General features: G+C 40.9%; 1 protein-coding gene across 1 annotated transcript; it reads right to left on the bottom strand.

Annotated features, from left to right (window-relative positions):
• Positions 1-3,938: 3,938 nt before the first annotated feature.
• On the bottom strand, positions 3,939-5,106 carry LOC149320102 (taste receptor type 2 member 40-like). Its single transcript, XM_089508483.1, has 2 exons — positions 5,022-5,106; positions 3,939-4,822 (listed from the first exon to the last, which is right to left on the bottom strand). The coding sequence occupies exons 1-2, from the start codon at positions 5,104-5,106 to the stop codon at positions 3,939-3,941; spliced, it is 969 nt and encodes a 322-aa protein (XP_089364609.1).
• Positions 5,107-18,049: the final 12,943 nt, after the last annotated feature.

Below are 18,049 nucleotides of genomic sequence, written 5' to 3'. Positions count from 1 at the left end.
ATGGATATGACAATATAAAGGTGTTTTGGATGAAATTTTATGCAGTGACTGTTAAATTGTCAAGAGTTCTATTTGCAGGGCTCAGCTAAAACATTTTGCTGCTGGAAGCAAAGGACAAGGTGGCACCTCCTCCATCTGCATCCATGGTCTGGACTGGCAGCTCAGTCTTACTTCAAGACTGGTGATAGAACAACACATTCCATTGTGCCTGAGAGCAATGGGTCCATTGGAAATCACAGGGCTGGCTTCTGACCTCCCATCATTTGTCACTCCAACATTTCACAGATGAAAACCAGGACATGTGTGGCCAAGCAATGTCCAAATGTGGTCAAGACAGCAAAAGTTATTAATGGAGAAGAACACACAAGCTAGGGGAGACTAGAACGATTTGCTTTTGCCTGGCCTTCCTTGGATGCATAAGACTTCATCCCCTTTTCTCCTCTCCCTACCACTGAGTGAATGGAGTTCAAACTACTGTTTTACTTTGAACTCAGTTTACAGCAAACAAAGTAAGCTGAGGACAAAGGGGAAAGTGGGAGGGAGAGAATGAATCTGGGTCTTTTAAAAGCCATCTGAAAAAGTGGGGAAATGGCCTGTTTGTTTTCGGACAGTGACAAGTCTATCAATTGTTTTGGGCCCAGTCCTGAAAAGGAACATGCAAACAGACAAACACACACATACACACACATTTAAGTTTCCCAGATCTCAAGGCCTGGATTCTGCCCTCTGCTTCTCAAGGCAAGGTCACAAATTTCAGGTCAGGAACACTGCCTGGAAATGTGTAAATGTATGCATTTTTCTCATTTGTTGGACTTAGATTTTAATTATTATTTGAATGTAATATGTTGTGCTATTCCATGGCATCATATTTCATCTCAAGGGGCTTCCTCTTGGAATGTCACCCTCTTAACATCACCATAGCCCAGGTTAATGACATTACAATTGGTCCTTCCTAGATCTTAGGGTCTGGGACGTACTAACTGAATAACTCTGTTGTTGCTCTTTGCCATCAAGTCAACTTCAACTTAAGAATGAGAAACCTCCAAGAGACCCAATTATCAACTGCCTTGATTACATCAATCCACCTATAATACATTCTTCTTCTTTTTATGCTTTACCAACCATTATCAATGATATCAAAGTATATTATATCAAAGTATAATATATATTATGATATATATTATATCAAAGTATAATAGCCTTTTTAGTCTTGGCTTCTAGTGAAAATCCAGGGTTGATTTGCTCTTGGATCCATTCAATAGCCTTTTTAGCAGTCCATGGTATCTATAGAATTCTTATCCAGCACCACATTTCAAATGTGTTGATTGCACATTCTAATCATAAAAGCACTTTTCTTCTCAGCTAAGCACAGGCAACCTAATCTCTATTTCTTCAAATGGAAATCTTCCTTCCATTTGCCCTTACTTTCTAAGACAGTGGCCAGAATCTATCTGTCTGTCTGTCTGTCTGTCTGTCTATCTCTCTATCTATCATCTTGCAGTTACAGACCTGACAAATGGTGGAATCCTGGTGGTGTCATATAGCTGTGTAAGTTCTCTTACACACACACCTGTATATTTTGGATATTCTGTAATGGACTTAGTTCATGGCTGTGCAAATGCCACAAATATAAACATTTCACTTTATGATTATTATTTTATTTTCTTATATTCTGCCTTTCTTCTAATATAGGGACTCAAGATGGCAACTCATGTTGGGCTCATAGAATTTTATGACACAAATGGTTGGAATGACATTGTAAGACACATACAATATTTTATTTCGGAGGGGATTGTTAAGGAAAATGCAACATGGGACATACAGGCCTGTTACAGACAGCCAAAATAAAGCTGCTTCGAGTCACAGTGGAGGTATGGTGTTTCAATGATGCATGCGTCCTAAGAGTCCTGAAGCCACACCAAAGTCACGCTCCAGTCCTTAGGGCTGGAGCATGGCTTTGGTGTGACTTCTGGACTCTTAGGACACATGCATCATTGAAACACCATACCTCCACTGTGACTCGAAGCAGCTTTATTTTGGCTGTCTGTAACAGGCCACAGTAATAGAAATAAAATATGTATGTGAAAGTCACAATGACTAAGCAAGAGCAATTAAGAAGCTACACAGGTGAAAAAGCTAATGTAATTTAGAAGTCTTGAAAGTCAAGGACAGAATTATAGAATGTACAATTGGAAACACCTGAGATTCATTAAGTGCACAAGGTAAAATGATGAAATACTTGGGTTGGTCTTAAGTGTGGGTTGAACTATGTGAACCAATCAAAATGAGTGTACACACCCACTGGGTGGAAACTGACTAGTGGGTGGTGATTAACAATGGCTATAATAATTGCAATGTTTGCCAATGTTTTTTGTTGGGTAGTTGGAGTAGTTTGGAGATATTGTGGAGTATTGGAGATTGTAGAGATTGTGATTTGTAGGGCATATAGTATTTGTATATAGTAGAATAAAGTAGATCTTTTATATAAGACTACTGAGCTGTCTGGTGTCTTGAGTGAAGATACAAGAGCCAGCAGAACCCTGGAGAAGTTTGGAGACATCTGTGGAAGAAGAGTGAGAAGGCTTGGAGAGTTTGTCAGGGTCTTCAGACTATTCTTTGAAACTCTGCTGCTTTGAAGAAAAGCATTAACCACTAACCAAAGCTGGTCAGCTCTGCTGCATAACAAGGTGGTGAGTTAGAGCCGAAGGTGAAGAGCTACAACTCCCATCATCCCTGACATTTTAGACTTTGAAGAGCTCTTTAAAGATCTAGAACCATAGAATGAAAGATCTGGAAAGGACCCCAGTGGCCATCTGATCCATAGGGAGAGTGTTTAATAATAATAATAATAATAATAATAATAATAAATTCCTGTGAGTTTGATTTCTACCTTTTCAATGCCTTGTTCGGTTGCAGCCTGGAATGTTAAGAAGCAATTCACTGTGTAAATCATTACAACCCACTCCATCTGATGCTTAATGTTGCAAAAAGGAATTTATTACATTAAGGGACACCATTTTAGTACCCCATTGTAGATAATGGGACTTGAGCATCTATGGATTTTGTATCATTGTGGGGTCCTGAAACCAAACCCCAGCAAAAACCAAGGGACCACTGTATCATCATCATCATCATCATCATCATCATCATCAGGCTGAGACTCTGTCCCAGCTTCCATCTCCTCCACAGTGGGTCTAACAGCTGGGGAGGGGGATCTACTTCCTCTTCTGGTGCAGACCACTTCAGCTAAGGCCAGCCAACCAGGCTCTGTTCATCCATGGAGGACATCTCCAAATGGGGCATCACACTGGGAAATGTATCCCACCCGAACTGAAGCCAAGTGAGAGGAGTTTGGGCAGGGAAGCCCCAAGCAAGCTAAACCCCGCCCCCTCCTCTCCCAACAGCCAGCAGAGCATGCTGTTTTCCTTTAACATGCTGGTCTCTAATGAGAGGCCAGCAAAATCTCCTCCCCAGCCCAAATGGTCGGGGAGAAGCATTCTCATGAGTAAAAAGAGAGGCAATAAAAACTCTTTTGGGAATGATTCCTGATGTATGGTCTAATGCTCTGTAAGGCAGAGTCAGATGATTATTTTATTTAACCTTAAAGCAAAAGCAAAAGTCAAAAACGATCTACCAAACTAAGATCTACTTTGGATTAAAGATTATTCTGAGCCAATATTTTTGCCTTTCACATATGCACTATATGTGTTACCTAGGCAAGAAGGAAACAAGGCAATTAATATTATCCAAGCAATAACATCACATTTCAGCTTCCTATATGCAAATAATTATGATACACTTTTGTAAAAGCCCTCTTTCTAAAGAATCCCAAAATGGATGTAGTTGCTGAAACTCTGAATTAGAGGATTATATATTTGTATGTTTGCAAGCATAATTAAGATCAGAAAATTGGTCTGATGTTTTACTTCTCCTAGGTCCTAAGTACAGAAGCTTCTCCCTCTTTTTTGACAGCCCCTTAGAAGCAGGCTTTTCTCCCTATGGCATTTCATAGAAAGCAAAATGCTTTTGAGTGCCACCTTCAATCTAACATTAAGGAGAATCAAAAGAATGGAATGGACAGAAGGGCATACAGCAATCATGAGTGAACAGATATCATATTTCCATCTGCTCCTAGCTCGACAGGACGGCATTCCCAGCAGAATCTTGGCTACAAAGCTGCAGATGTAAAGCATTAGGAATGTGATCAGAGATTTAATAGCAGTGATGTGAGCCTGTGTGCTTAGATCCACGGAGCCACTCGTGGTGCATTTCATATGTCTGGTGTGACTCCACAGAGATACAATTAGTAACATGGATGATACTATGATGAACAGAAGAGGAATGACTGCCCAAGTCAGGTAAATGATGAACACTTTGAAGTAGGAGATGTTTCTGACGGGGCTCTCAATGGTGGTGTTTTTCAGAGAGCTCCTAGTTGAGTTACAGAGCTGAATGCTATAATCAGTCCAGATGAAAGGGAGGGAAGAGATGAAAGAAACCAACACTGACCCCAGAAGAAGTTGAGGAACTATTCCAGAGATTCTCTGCTTCATTAGTAGGAAGTACCGTTGGGTGAAAATGGCAATCTTTGCACAGTAGAAGGCACTGAGACAAGCAGCAAACCAAAGGCAAGCTGTGCTGGCCAATGCCAACAGGAATGCTTGTATCTTGAGCATGTTCCACTGGTGTATCTCTGAGAATAGTGTAGACTGCAGTACGGTTCCTTGGAGAAGAAGCCGAGATGAACAGAGACAAATTAGAATCATATCGCAGATAGGCAGTTTTTTCTTTGTTGCCCAGTCCATGTAGCCAATGATCAAAAGAAATAATAATAATAATAATAATAATAATAATAATAATGTTTTATTTATAGACCGTTATTCCGCAAGGATCATAGTGGTGTACAGTAAAAATTGCAATACCAAATTAGCCCCTACCCACCCCCTCACTCCCCCCAGGCTGAATGATGATAGTTGGCCGTGGAGGGAGGGCTCTGCCTCTTCAGGGCGGTCCCGATGGTACAAATACATTGGCTATTACCCCGAGAGCACTGTAGGTCACAATAACAACCTGAAAGGTGGTATGAATAGAACTGGCCATCTCCATGTTCACTGTTGCTTGTCTCTCTAAGTTGCTTTATCCCAGTAGTATCCACAAATAATCAAGTTTTTTAGGTAATCTTATGAACATGCTCAAGATACAAGCATTCCTGTTGGCAAAGGTTAGATCGGTCATAAACAGGATAGTGGGCAAGAAGAACCAGACCAGTTCTTCCAAAATCTTTCCTTTCTTATGGATACCCAGTCCTTGAATGCTTATCATTCATCTACAGCAGGAAGCCACTTGAAATCAATTCTGTTTGATTTCTCCTGGTGTTGTTTTGGGGTAAGCAAATTTTAGGTATGATATCATTCTGGCTTTTATCCCAGTCTCTCCTGTAAGCACTGAATATTTGCGATATGCATTGGCTCAAGCTCTTGTTTCCATTTTTCTTTCTGTGATGTATTCTCCCCTTACTTTAGATCATCAGTGGATAGTTTGTGGTCTTGCAGATGTTGGTTAAAAACCTATTGGTTTTACAAACTACCCATTAAATCAATAGGTAAATTGGCAAAGTGACACATTTCTACAAATTTACTGGGTCTGTTCTAGTTGGGACTAACCAAAGCGTTCAGGCCAGTGTTGGATTGCACATTCCATCATTCCTTGCTGTTGGCTCATGGAACTTACATTTTAGCTATACTTGAAGGCTGACAAGTTGTCCATCCCTTTCCATCCCTGCTTTAGACTGTGGAAATCCACAGAGCAAGGACCTGGTTCCTCTGTCCCTTATGCTATAAAATATTTGAAAAGAGCAATAGGCAGGCTACAACTGTGCTAGATAAGGGCTCTGTTTTTAGGAAATGGATATGGGATGATTGGGGGTAGTTGTCACATTATCAGTATTCCCTGGCACTTCCATGGATATATTTCTAGTTCTAAAATTCTCAGTTGCAGCAGCGATCATTTCCCCCAGAATGTCTTCCACAACATGGCAGTCTGAGGGAAGGAAAGATGGCAGCTGTCAGTCTTAAGAAAGCTGCTTGGCTAAATTTGAGATCTTCTCCTCCAAATTGCAGGCTTCTGAAATGCAAAAGGGGAGGCAAATTCAATTTCCTCTTTCAATACTCTCCCTCCTCCCACCTGTCAAACAATTTGGGTCAAACATCGAAAGGTCTGAATGTTTGGCCAGCTGTCTTAAATATTTTTACTACTGTGTGAATAAATATAACCATCCCTCTCTCAGTAATGAATGTGCAGTCAGCTTCACTCCATCTCTTCTATACCACATTTACTCTTCAGATAGCAAACAGATACACACTGTGTATTTATTTAGTTAGTGTCATGAGCAAGCATAATTCCATCTCACAACTGTGTATACATTTTTCTGTCATTGAAGAGGTTGGTATACTCTTCCTCCCTCCACAATGAGAAAAACTGGCCCAGTACTCACCATATTGGTGCAATAGCTCCCCACAGCCATTTCAATGCATTTCAGATAGAGATGTAATTCATCACTAATCTTCTTCTTGAAATTTATGTGTAATACTGTAATATGTAATTTTTAGTAATTTTGTTCCTGCTGTGAAAAAGTCTTCCAAGCTCATTTGCGGTACAGGTTTTATTCCACAGAAAACTGATGCATTGTTGGTTTGGTCCAGGAAACAGCATTTTCTGAGCAATGAACAACTTTTTCTTAGCATCAAATAGCTTTCCTGCTATTTTCCTGTGCATAAAATATTGCTTTCTATGCAAAATCATGTGCAAATTTTGCATGGAATACCCCCATTTGCAGCATTTCTGCACAGGAAAAGGTTTGTTTGTTTTTTCTGTGCAGAAAACGCTTTCTATCCAGAAAAACATATCTATCCAGAGATATATTTTTCTATGTCAAAAAAGAGATGTTTTCTGCACAGGAAATGCAGTTTGCTGGGAGCAACAACCATGTGTGAATTTTGCACAGGGTAAGCCATGAAGTGTGAAGATTCTCATCTGTTCAGGATTCTTCCCATTTGGGTTTCTTGACATTCAAGAAGCATGCTCTTTTTTGGCCATGGTTTTTTTAAAAAATGTATTTTCAAATATTTCTTCCCTCCCAAGTGGTGTATACTTGAGGGGCAGACCAAGGACATAATCTGCAGAGTCCCCTGGAGCACCCCAGTGTTTTTTGGTGGCAGATGTCCTCAATCTGCCTCTGGTTATGGGAACATTGCCAGACAGAGGAAATTAGTAAAGTGTCTGGCAATGTCTGAGGACATCTGAAGTCAAAAAAAATTGGGGTGCTCCAGAGCACTCAGCAGGGTACTGACACAATGCATACCAGAGCTAGTGACAAGAAAGCCATAGCAGAATTCTGCATGTGGAATCCTTAAAATACATGCAACCATACTGAAGACATCATCCTGAAGATGGAGCAAATTTCTTTTCTGCAGCTCCAGAGATTAGGTCCCTGAGCAATGGATACATACTAAAGGAAAAGTAATTCCACCACAATGTTTGGAAGAACTTCCAGACAGTAAGAGCTGTTTGACAGTGGCATGCACAGTCTCAGAGTGTGGTGGAGTCTCCTTCTTTGGAGTTTTTAAACAGAGGTTGGATGACCATGTGTTGGGAGTGCTTTAAGTGCATTCCTCCATGGAAGGGGGTTGGACTAGATAGCTATTGAGATCTCTTCCAACTCTACGATTGTATGATTCTAAAATCTCTGGTTTAATTTTCCCTTTCATTGCTTCTTAAGCATTGACAGCTTTGAACTCCCTGCCTCTCACTTACCTACCCCCTATAAATCTGAGTTGCCATTAATAGCAAGAGAACACTGGATGGAGTATACTCATGGCAGTGGCTCAACACAGCCCTCCATTTATTCTTACTCCTGTCCCCTGTTCTCTTTATGGTCTTTGGTTAGCAATCAACAGGCCCTTTCTTTTAGTAACTGCTGCTAAAGTACATTTTGATTGCTCATCCTAACCTTAATCATCAAACCTGTGACTGCTCCTAGTTTCTGGGCCTCCAGAGTCAATAGAACCTTACTAGGCACCAGCAGGAGCTGAGTATCCCAGCATTAGTAATTAACGGTTTACTAATGGATATATGGCATGATTGCTTGAGTGACGGGCCAAATGTGTTACTCTTCTGATCAAGGCCAGGAATCTAATTAAATGACAGAAAAGCAAGACACTTTTCTCAATGAGACTCAATCTATTGAGAGAGAGACAGAGAGACAGGTTTCTTTCTTTTCTACTCTTTCCTGAGTTCACTGCAAACACACAGAGAGACAAAAATTATGTAATTATTATACATTTCCTTAGTGCCACATTTTAGCAGTAGTATTTTCTCTTCGACCAAAGCATGTTTCTGTGAATTTTTGAAAGATGCTTTTTTTTGTCAGTCACATATATGCACATAATTGTTTTATTTTATTTTATTTTTATCCCGCCTTTCTCCCAAGTTGGGACCCAAGGTGGCTGGGTCAATAAAGGGGAAATGGCTGAGATGCTACATCACCATCTATGTTTCATAGCTTTACAAATCCATAGCTACACTGCAGGAATGCAATAAAACCCTCTTGGTGAATAGCAAGGACACAAATCTGGACACTAGCAAGAGAATTCCAATGAACATCAGATCCTTCTGATGAACATCAAGCATTTCTGATACCCATCAGGCACTTCTGATGTGCATTGGTCACTTCACATTCTCATTGAACACTTGTGATGAGCATTGGGCACTTCTGATGCCCACTAGTACTCCTGTTGTGCTCCAGCATTTCCTAGCTGGTGTCTGGATATATATTGAGAGTGTTCCAGTGTTCATTGGTGCCCATTGTATATAAGAGTCATGATTCATCAGTCACTTTTCTGGCTACCATTTCACAACAGGTACCCCCTATACTGTAATGCCAGGGCAGTCTCTAGACAAATAAAGACATTCCAAAATTACTCAGTTCTCTTTGTTACCATTTATGAAGACGTAAATCCCATGCTGAATTCTAGCCAATAATGATCTGTTTTTTCTGACAATTTACTCATTATGGGAAACATAAAGACACATGTGTGCTTTCATCAATAGTCTTGCATACTGTGACTCAGACAAATTAACTCAAAAATTGGTTGAGGCAAATAAGCAGATAGAGGTGATCAATGCAAGATTGGGTGAAGTGGACTTCCCTGCCAATTTCTTTCCATGGTAATCCCTCCAGTTAGTAGGGTTGGCAGATCTAATGCTAATGGGGTGTTCAGTCTGCCCTGGGTTTTAGTTTGAACTGTAAAGGAGATATCCATGGTGCTTAACTTATTCCAAGAATAGAATTCAGCACCTTAGATATGAACTTACTTATTTGCTTGCTTAGGTCCAAAACACACTGCAGAAATAATCCAGTTTGAGACCACTGTAACTGTCCTGGCTCAATGCTAAGGAATTTTGGGAACTGTAGTCTGTGAGACATTTAGCCTTCTTTGTCAGAGAGGAGTGCCACAATAAACTGCAATTCTCAGGATTCCCTAGCACTGAGCCAGGGTAGTTAAAGTAGTCTCAAACTGGATTATTTTTGCAGTCTGTTTTGGACTTTACTTACTTACTTCTTTTACATTCACATGCCAGTTAAGAACCAAATGTTTCAGAGATGTGCATCAATGAAACATAAAACATACATAATATACAAATAGTGAAGTTCAGACCAAAACCTGGAGTAGATTCACTTACCAGTGACATGGGAAACACTAGCCTTTATTACCTCCTGCCTCAGGAAAATACTGCAGACTACATTTAAGGGTTCTGCTGAATGGGTATCCTATGGCAGAGAGAAGGGGAGAATCCTCCATAGCACCAGACTAAGGAACCTTTGATATAGGATGCCGTTTCAGTAGCCAAAAGAAAATTCCCAGTTCAAATGTATTAATTTCCATTCATACATTTACAAGTGATCACAAAGATTAATGGAGCAAAAAAAATGAAAAGTAACCTATTACAATATTTTAAATTGCTCTGAACCATATATCTAACCCCAAGTCTTTTAGCAGCATATTTCTATGCTACCAAATATTGGCTACAGTCCATGAAAGCTTATGTCAGATGAAACCTGTTAAGTCTTTAAAATGCCACAAGATTATTTTATTGTTTTATATTTCATGGTGCACATGTAAACAATTGTCCTGTCAGCCACAAGCCACATCATACTAAAGGACGAATAAAATCACACCACATTTCTGCCTTGATAGTGGCTGAGAATTGATAAGATCTTTCTCACTGGGACAAGATGTAGAAGAGTGGTTTAAACTCTTAGTCAAGACAATACAGATACAATACCTAACAAATGACTGTCTGATGTAAACAAATTGAATGGTGCACCAGTGCAGGAAATCCATTGTTAGAACATCCGCAACAGATGACTGTCCAGCTTCTGCTGAAGACTTGCCATGAAGGAGAAAAGATAGCCAACCAGTAACTGGTTCCTCTCTAGAACTGATCTTACCCCCAAAGTCTTTCTCATAATATTCAGCCTAAATCTGCACTCTTGTACCTTAATCCTTATAGGTTCTGCCCACTGGAAAGCAGAAGCTTAAAAGGTTGAGGTTTTTAAGACTATTTCACTAGGTAGGGTCAGGTTGCCAGCATTTACACATATACACTCAATATGACATCCTGAGGCAAATTCAGAGATTTTTGCTCAAGAGAAAGGGCAAGTAATCTCAAATAAAACAAACAGAGCAAGAAACTGTGAGCATGCTGTTGACCCATCAGTTACAGGAACAGAAAGGAGATGCTACAGTATCCTTTTGCTACTAACAATATGGATGAGAACTTACCAAAGTCCACATATTTCTTTCATAAAAGGAATGGAAAGAGTTAAAACATGAGTGAGGGAGAAAACAAAACTGACAAATCATATCCTCAAATTCTACAAAGGCCAAATTTGCTACCTAGTCTTGCCTAAGATAAAACCATGGGGTAAATCTGGAGTTTTCTTCTCTAGAGTAACATCCAAGGAATTTTGAGGGAACCAATAAACATTTGACAACACTAGCAGCAGCATAAGATAGTCCTTACAGAAAGCAAGTTCCTTTGGAGGTCTTGGGATAGAATTAAGATAGAGTTTTGCTCAGACATTGTCTCAGGGCATCACAATGAACCTTGTTTAATGTCTGCTTTAGTTTGGAATCCATGACAATTAAAGTAATGGCATGTCCCAAATGGTAGCCAGAAATGACAACTGTGGACACGAGATAAGTCCAGACGCTGGGGAACAAGGTGATTGAGATCTCAGATGCCAAACCTGCACCGTAGAGGATAAGAAAGGAAACAAGGACTTTAACAGTTCTGACATGAACAGCAGTCGTCTGATCTGGAAAACTTTCAGTGTTCCTTTGCATCTTCTTAACATGATGTACAAGGGATACAATTAAGAAGACAGAAGAAATTAAATATATAATAGCAGGTAGCAATGTCCCCACAATGTATAGAACAGCCGCAATTCCGAACTTGATGTGGAAATTCCGAACTTGACGTGTTCCATTGCTGCTGACCAGGGGAATCTTTGTTCCATTTGAAAAATGGTTACAATGTTCAAACCAGAAGATAGGAAGAGCAACAAACAAGGAAATGATCAGTGAACCTAGGAGTATCTGGAGAACCATTCTAGAAATCCTCAGCTTCATTTTCACCAGGAATGGCTGGGTAAAATGAACAATTTTCATGCAATAAAAGACTACAAGCACAGTGGCAATCCACAGGCTAGCAGCATTGGAAAAAGCCCAGAAGTAAATCATGATTGTTGGCAAACATTTTTGATTGCCCGTGTCAAGAAAGAACAAGCAATACATGCTCAAAGTTATCCCAAGAAAAAGAAATCGAGACAGACTCAGAACCAAAGCTATCATATCAGATGATGACAGTGTTTTCCTTCTTCTCCAGTCATAGCAATTTGCAATGGTGATAAAGCCATTGCCAATCAATCCAACAGCAATCATAGCTGCAACAACAATTAGACAGAACAAACCAAGAGAAGCTGAGTCCAGCATTGTTGAAACGGGAGCTGGTGTGAAGCTTCCAGTGTTTTGGTCAGCAAAGGATGTATGGATAGTAGATCACACACCTACCTTTTTACCCAGAGAAGCTAGAAATATAATTTAGATGTAATTTAGGATTGTTGTTGTTAACATAAATATTATATGGTCAGGTATTTCTCCTATTCAAAATATTTGCATGCTCTTTTCCATATCAATGCGGATCTACTCTCAGGTGTATTTGTTCATTGAAAATGGTTTTGTATATCACCCTGATTACAAAGCATACAATAAATATTAACATAATGAAAATTTGCAGGTGTGCAAAGTGAGATCTGTAAGGTCTTTTGAAGGAGAGAAGAACTGATATCACTCCTGTTAAATTGATAAAATAGTGTTCAGTTTACCAAAAAAGGAACTGTAACTCATAGGTGGAAGAACCTGAGTTTTGGTCCAGACTCCAGACCAAAAGGGATGAGAAAGGCATGCAATTTTTAAAGAGTCGAAGACAAGTGATAAAGGGTGAACAGATCATGCAAGGAGAAATTATTTATCCCAATTTACCCTATCCTTGTCTGGCCCCATCATTTCTTTGAGCCAACTAAGAAGAGACATTTTGAGAGGCATAACGCTTGCAGCATTCCAGCATAAATCTCAGAGTTTCAGCAGTGAAGGCCTCCTCCACAATTCTCAATATATATTTAAGGTGAGAAGAGTCAGCATACTCTGGTGGAAACATCACAAGAGCTACCACAGAAGGCATCCCAATCTTGTTTCTTTCTGAATTACAAGGGGGTGCTGAAAAGTTCTTGGCACAAGCAAGAAGGAAATGACCTAGAGCCATAAAATTACATGCTATCCCATATATTCACAAAACAAATTGATACACTTCACACATTGTTTCTCAAGTTTTCTTTAACCCTTCTGATTATGTATGTATGTATGTATGTATATGAATGATGTCTGGTCACTGAAACACCGATATGCTTCTGCTGTCACTTCTAAATTATTGGAAAATGTTCTTCCTTTCAAACTCTTTTTAAAGTCTGGAAACAGGAAATAGTCAGATGGAGCAAGATTTGGTGAGTAGGGTGGATGGTCTGAGGATGGTCCCTGATGACTTCATTAAGCATTTTGCATGAACCACACAAGCTCACAGCTTGTCTTTCAAACAAGATGCATACATACAGAATTTATATTCCTGCTTGGAAATTAAGACACAAATCTTAGCTAAGAGGCAGTTCTCAGAACAAGGTAAAATGAGGGAATCATTCATAGAATCATAGGATCATGGGATTATAGAGTTGGAAGAGATCCCAAGGGTCATTCAGTCCAACCTTCTGTCATGCAGGAACTCACAATCAAAACATCCCCGACAGATGACCTTCTATCCTCTGCTTAAAGACCTCCAAAGAAGGATACTCCAGCACACTCTGAGGGAGTGTGTCCCGCTGTCAGACATCTCTTACTGTTTGGAAGTTCCTCCTACTGTTGAGGTGGAATCTCTTTTCCTGTTGCCTGTATACATTGTTCCGTGTTCTATTCTCTGGAGCACCATAAAACAAGCTTGCTCCATCCTCAGTGTGACACCTCTTCAAAAATTTCAACAGAGCTATCATATCACCCTTTAACCATCTCTTCTCCAGGCTAAACATACCCAGTTCCCTAACGCTTTTCCTCATAAGGTATGGTTTCAAGGCCCTTCACCATTTTGGTGGCCCTCCTTTGAACACGCTCCAGCTTGTCAACATCCTTTTTGAATTGTGGTGCACAGAATAGAGTGGCACTATTACTCTTCTTGATCTAGGAGCTTATCACTGAGCATTTTAAACCAGCTCCAGCCTCCCAGGCTGGAACCAGGATGGAAGATGGAGATGGTTATTATTGCACACTAAATCACCACCAAATCACCAGCTGCCATCAGCCCGGATCATAACGGCGCTCTGCCAACACTTTTTAGAAGTCAAAAAGCTTTCCAGCTTTCAAAAAGTGCTGGCGGTGTGTGGCATGGACCTGGCTGGGACTCAGGCTGATGGTAGCTGGTGGTTTTGTGGTGATTTAGTGTGGGATAATCCCCACCTCCATCCCGCTTCTTAGCTCCAGCCTGGGAGACTGCAGCTGGTTTAAAATGCTGAGCAGTAAACTCTCTCGACAGTATACTTCTATTGATGCAGCCTAAAATAGCATTGGCCTTTTTAGCTGCTGCAGCACACTATTGTCTCATGTTCAACATGAAGTCTACTAAGACTCCTAGATCTCCTTCACATGTAGTCTCGTTAAGCCAGGTAGCCCCCATCCTATATCTATGCATTTCATTTTTGTAACTAAGTGCAATACCTTACATTTCTCACTGTTGAAGTTCATTTTTTAAGTTTAGCCCCAGGTTTCTAATCTATTTACGTCATTTTGAATTTTGATCCTGTCCTCTGGGGTATTAGCTACTCCTCCTAATTAAGTATCATCTGCAAATTTGATAAGCATGCCCTCTATTCCTTCATCCACGTCATTGATAAAGACGTTGAATAGCACTGGCACCCCACTGGTAACTTCTCTCCAAGATGAAGAGAAACCATTGCTGAACACCTTTTGAGTTTGGCTGGTCAACGAATTACAAATTCATGGAACAGTTGCCTTGTCTAGTCCCCATTTTACAAGCTTGCTTGCAAGAATATCACGAAGGACCTTGTCAAAGGCCTTATTGAAATCAAGATATGCTATATCTACAGCATTCACTTTGTCTACCAAGCTGTTAATCTTATTCCTTCTCACTTCTTTAGGAAGATGGACTAAGAAATAACTTCCTAGCCAGAAGATCTGTGCAGAGCAGAGGATGGGCCCTGGCACCACAACAATTGAAAGGGAAGGAGAAACCTAACTAATTAAAATGCATAGACCTCCTGGAGAGTCTTTGCAAGTTGCAGAAACAAATCAGTTAAGCCTTGTGAATTGTAGTAAACTTCTGCTCTCCTTGCTGAGCTGGAAATTTGCATCCAGCGATTTCCTCTTCAGAGTTGAGCCTAGCAAAACTGACAAATTTGCATTTTTGGCTCCTGTGTGGAGATGACCCTTGAAAATTGAAGACTCAGGGCAAGGGCCTGAGATCTGCCAACCCTATTCAAAATTTCCTCTTCCTATTTCACTTCCTGAATCTTTCAATGATTCTGGCTGCATTTGCACTGCAAAAATAATGCCGTTTGCGAATGCTTTAACTGCCATGGCTCAATACTGTGGAATTCTGTTAGAGAGCTCTGGTGCCACAACAAACTACAAAACCCAAGATTCCACAGCACTGTAGTAGTTAAAGCAGTATCAAATTACATTATTTCTGCAGTGCAGAGATACAGCCTCTGTTATCATCAACATTCTCTGTGTTATTTGAGTACAACTGCATGGAATCAAGCTGTTAGCCTCATCCAAGCTGCAGGCTAGAAAATAGTTTCATGCATAAAGATTTGAATGTTTCCATCTATTGCACTATTTAATTTCCATACTACCACTCACAGAACAGCTTGCAGATATGGACAAAGGGGACCCTATTTCAAACCCTGAAACAGAGCCAGAATTCAAGATGAAATTCCTAGTGCATCTGATAAATTATTGCTATCATTTCAGGTAGGTAAGTGTAGGCTTGTTTACTTATGAGATTCTAGTTCCTTGAAAAATATTTCCTGAAAAAATGAAAAGCTTAGCTAACAACTTTCTCTTCAAAGATGCATTCTTTTCCCAATTCTCTACACAAAGCACAGGAAAGCAATTTTGATGAAACACGGCACAATGCTATGCAAAATCACAGCTGCAGATCCATACATGACACCGCAGATGAGATTTTATGTAAATGCTGTGTGCACAAGTAATCTGAACACTCACTAATGAAATCCTTCTTCAATTTGCATCTGCAAGGACAATGAAGGAAGCCCTCTAGGTACTTTTTTCAGAATGTTGTCTTTTTAAAGGCTATAGTGACTACAGATGTGAAAAAATTGCTGTCATTTCTAACCCCATTGCCAACTTTGCTGAAAAGTGACAACACATGCTCAGAACATTCAGTGGTCAGTATCCTATTGTTGTCATCGTGTATCTTCAAGTCATTTCTGACTTATGGAGCCCCTAAGCTGAACCTATCTTGAGATTTTCTGGGACTGTGAGCATGTGACTCACACAAGGTCACCCAGTGGGTTTCCATGGCTAAGCGGGGAACAGAACCCTGGTCTCCAGAGTCATAGTCCAATATACAAGAGTCTTGGGAGATTATCAGATGGGGGGTAATGACAGGAGAAAGATGGAAGCAAAGTGTGATGCTCCCATCTTTGTCATGATTATCCCGTGATTATCCTGTCAATGAGTTTCCAACTTATGTCACACTTAAGGTGAATCTATCATGGGTTTTGTTTTGTTTTTTTGGAAAGTTTCTTCAGAGGGGAGTCGTCATTGCCATCCTCTGAAGCTGAGAAAGTGACACTTGCCCAAGGTCATCCAGTTGGTTTCTATGGCCAAGTACCATGGCTCTCTATCCTCCTCCTCCTCCTCCTCCTCCTCCTCCTCCTCCTCCTCCTCCTCCTCCTCCTTTATTTATAAAGCGCTGTAAATTTACACAGCGCTGTACATACAATCTTTTAGTCAGACGGTTCCCTGCCCTCAGGCTTGCAATCTAAAAAGACATGACACAAAAGGAGAAGGGAGTGGTGGTGGGGAACAGGATCAGGTCCAGCAGATCTTCTCCACCTCCAAGGCCTGGACCAAGGCAGATGGACTGGAGGAAGGGCTTGGCTTCTTAATGGATGGTTAAAAGGAGGCTTCCTGGGTCAGAGAGGGGCTCGCCTCTGGGAACGCTTCTCTAAACAATATAGTCTTTAACTCAGTTTTGAAACTGGGTAGTGATGAGGTGTGCATGTGGGGGAAGAAGGTTCCAGGAGTAAGGGGCAGCAAGCGAGAAGGGATGAATTCGGGAGGGGGCAGTGGTAGTCCTACACTGTGACAGGAGACCTTGACTACCAGAGCGGAGGGTGCAAGTAGGAATGTAAGGAGAAAGAAGGTCAGATAAGTAAGGAGGGGCCAATCCGTGGAGGGCTTTGAAAGTCAATAACAAAAGCTTGTACCGGATGCGGAAGGGGAAGGGGAGCCAATGAAGGGACGATAAAAGAGGAGAAACATGGTCAAAGCGGTGAGCGGATGTGACAATACGGGCAGCTGAATACTGGACAGAGATTAAAGGATGGAGGTGTGAAAGAGGAAGCCCTGTTAGAAGGAGGTTACAATAATCTAGTCGCGAAACCACTAGGGCATGGACCAGAGTCTTGGCAGTAGAGATTGAGAGGAATGGATGGATCTTGGCAATGTTGTGGAGAAAGAATCTACAGGCCTTGGCAGTGGCCTGGATTTGGGGAATAAATGACAGAGAAGAGTCAAAAATGAAGCCAAGACTGCGGGCTTGATGAACCGGTTGAATAGAAGTGTCGTCAACAGAAACAGAAAAGGAATAATGAAGGGTGGGTTTAGGTGGAAAGACGAGAAGCTCAGTCTTAGACATGGTGAGCTTCAAGCGCCAAAGCTGCATCCACTGAGAGATGGCAGTCAGACAAGAAGAAACTTGCTGTTCAAGCCCCATCGAAAGGTCAGGGGTGGAGAGATACAGCTGAGTGTCGTCGGTTTACAGATGATAGGAGAAACCAAAAGAACTGATGAGTTTACCTAGAGACAGTGTATATAGAGAGAACAGAAGGGGACCCAAGACAGAGCCCTGGGGAACTCCAACAGATAGGGAAACAGAGGACGAAGTCTGACCACCCATGACCACTGCAAAAGATCTATCTGACAAGTAAGATTTAAACCAGTCGAGAGCAGAGTCGAAGAACCCAAGGTCAGAAAGTAAATCAACCAGGAGACAGTGATCCACAGTGTCAAAGGCTGCAGACAAATCAAGAAGAATGAGAATAGAGTAGAGGCCGTTTGCCTTGGCCCGCAAGAGATCGTTTGAGATCTTGGTGAGGGCTGTCTCTGTAGAGTGCCGT

Source organism: Sceloporus occidentalis, unplaced genomic scaffold, assembly GCF_023333645.1.
Source record: "Sceloporus occidentalis isolate IW3139 unplaced genomic scaffold, rSceOcc1.0.p SCAF_2, whole genome shotgun sequence".
Lineage (NCBI taxonomy): Eukaryota > Metazoa > Chordata > Lepidosauria > Squamata > Phrynosomatidae > Sceloporus > Sceloporus occidentalis.
The sequence above is the reverse complement of the archived record's forward strand: the minus strand, read 5'-3'. Positions and strand labels throughout refer to the sequence as shown.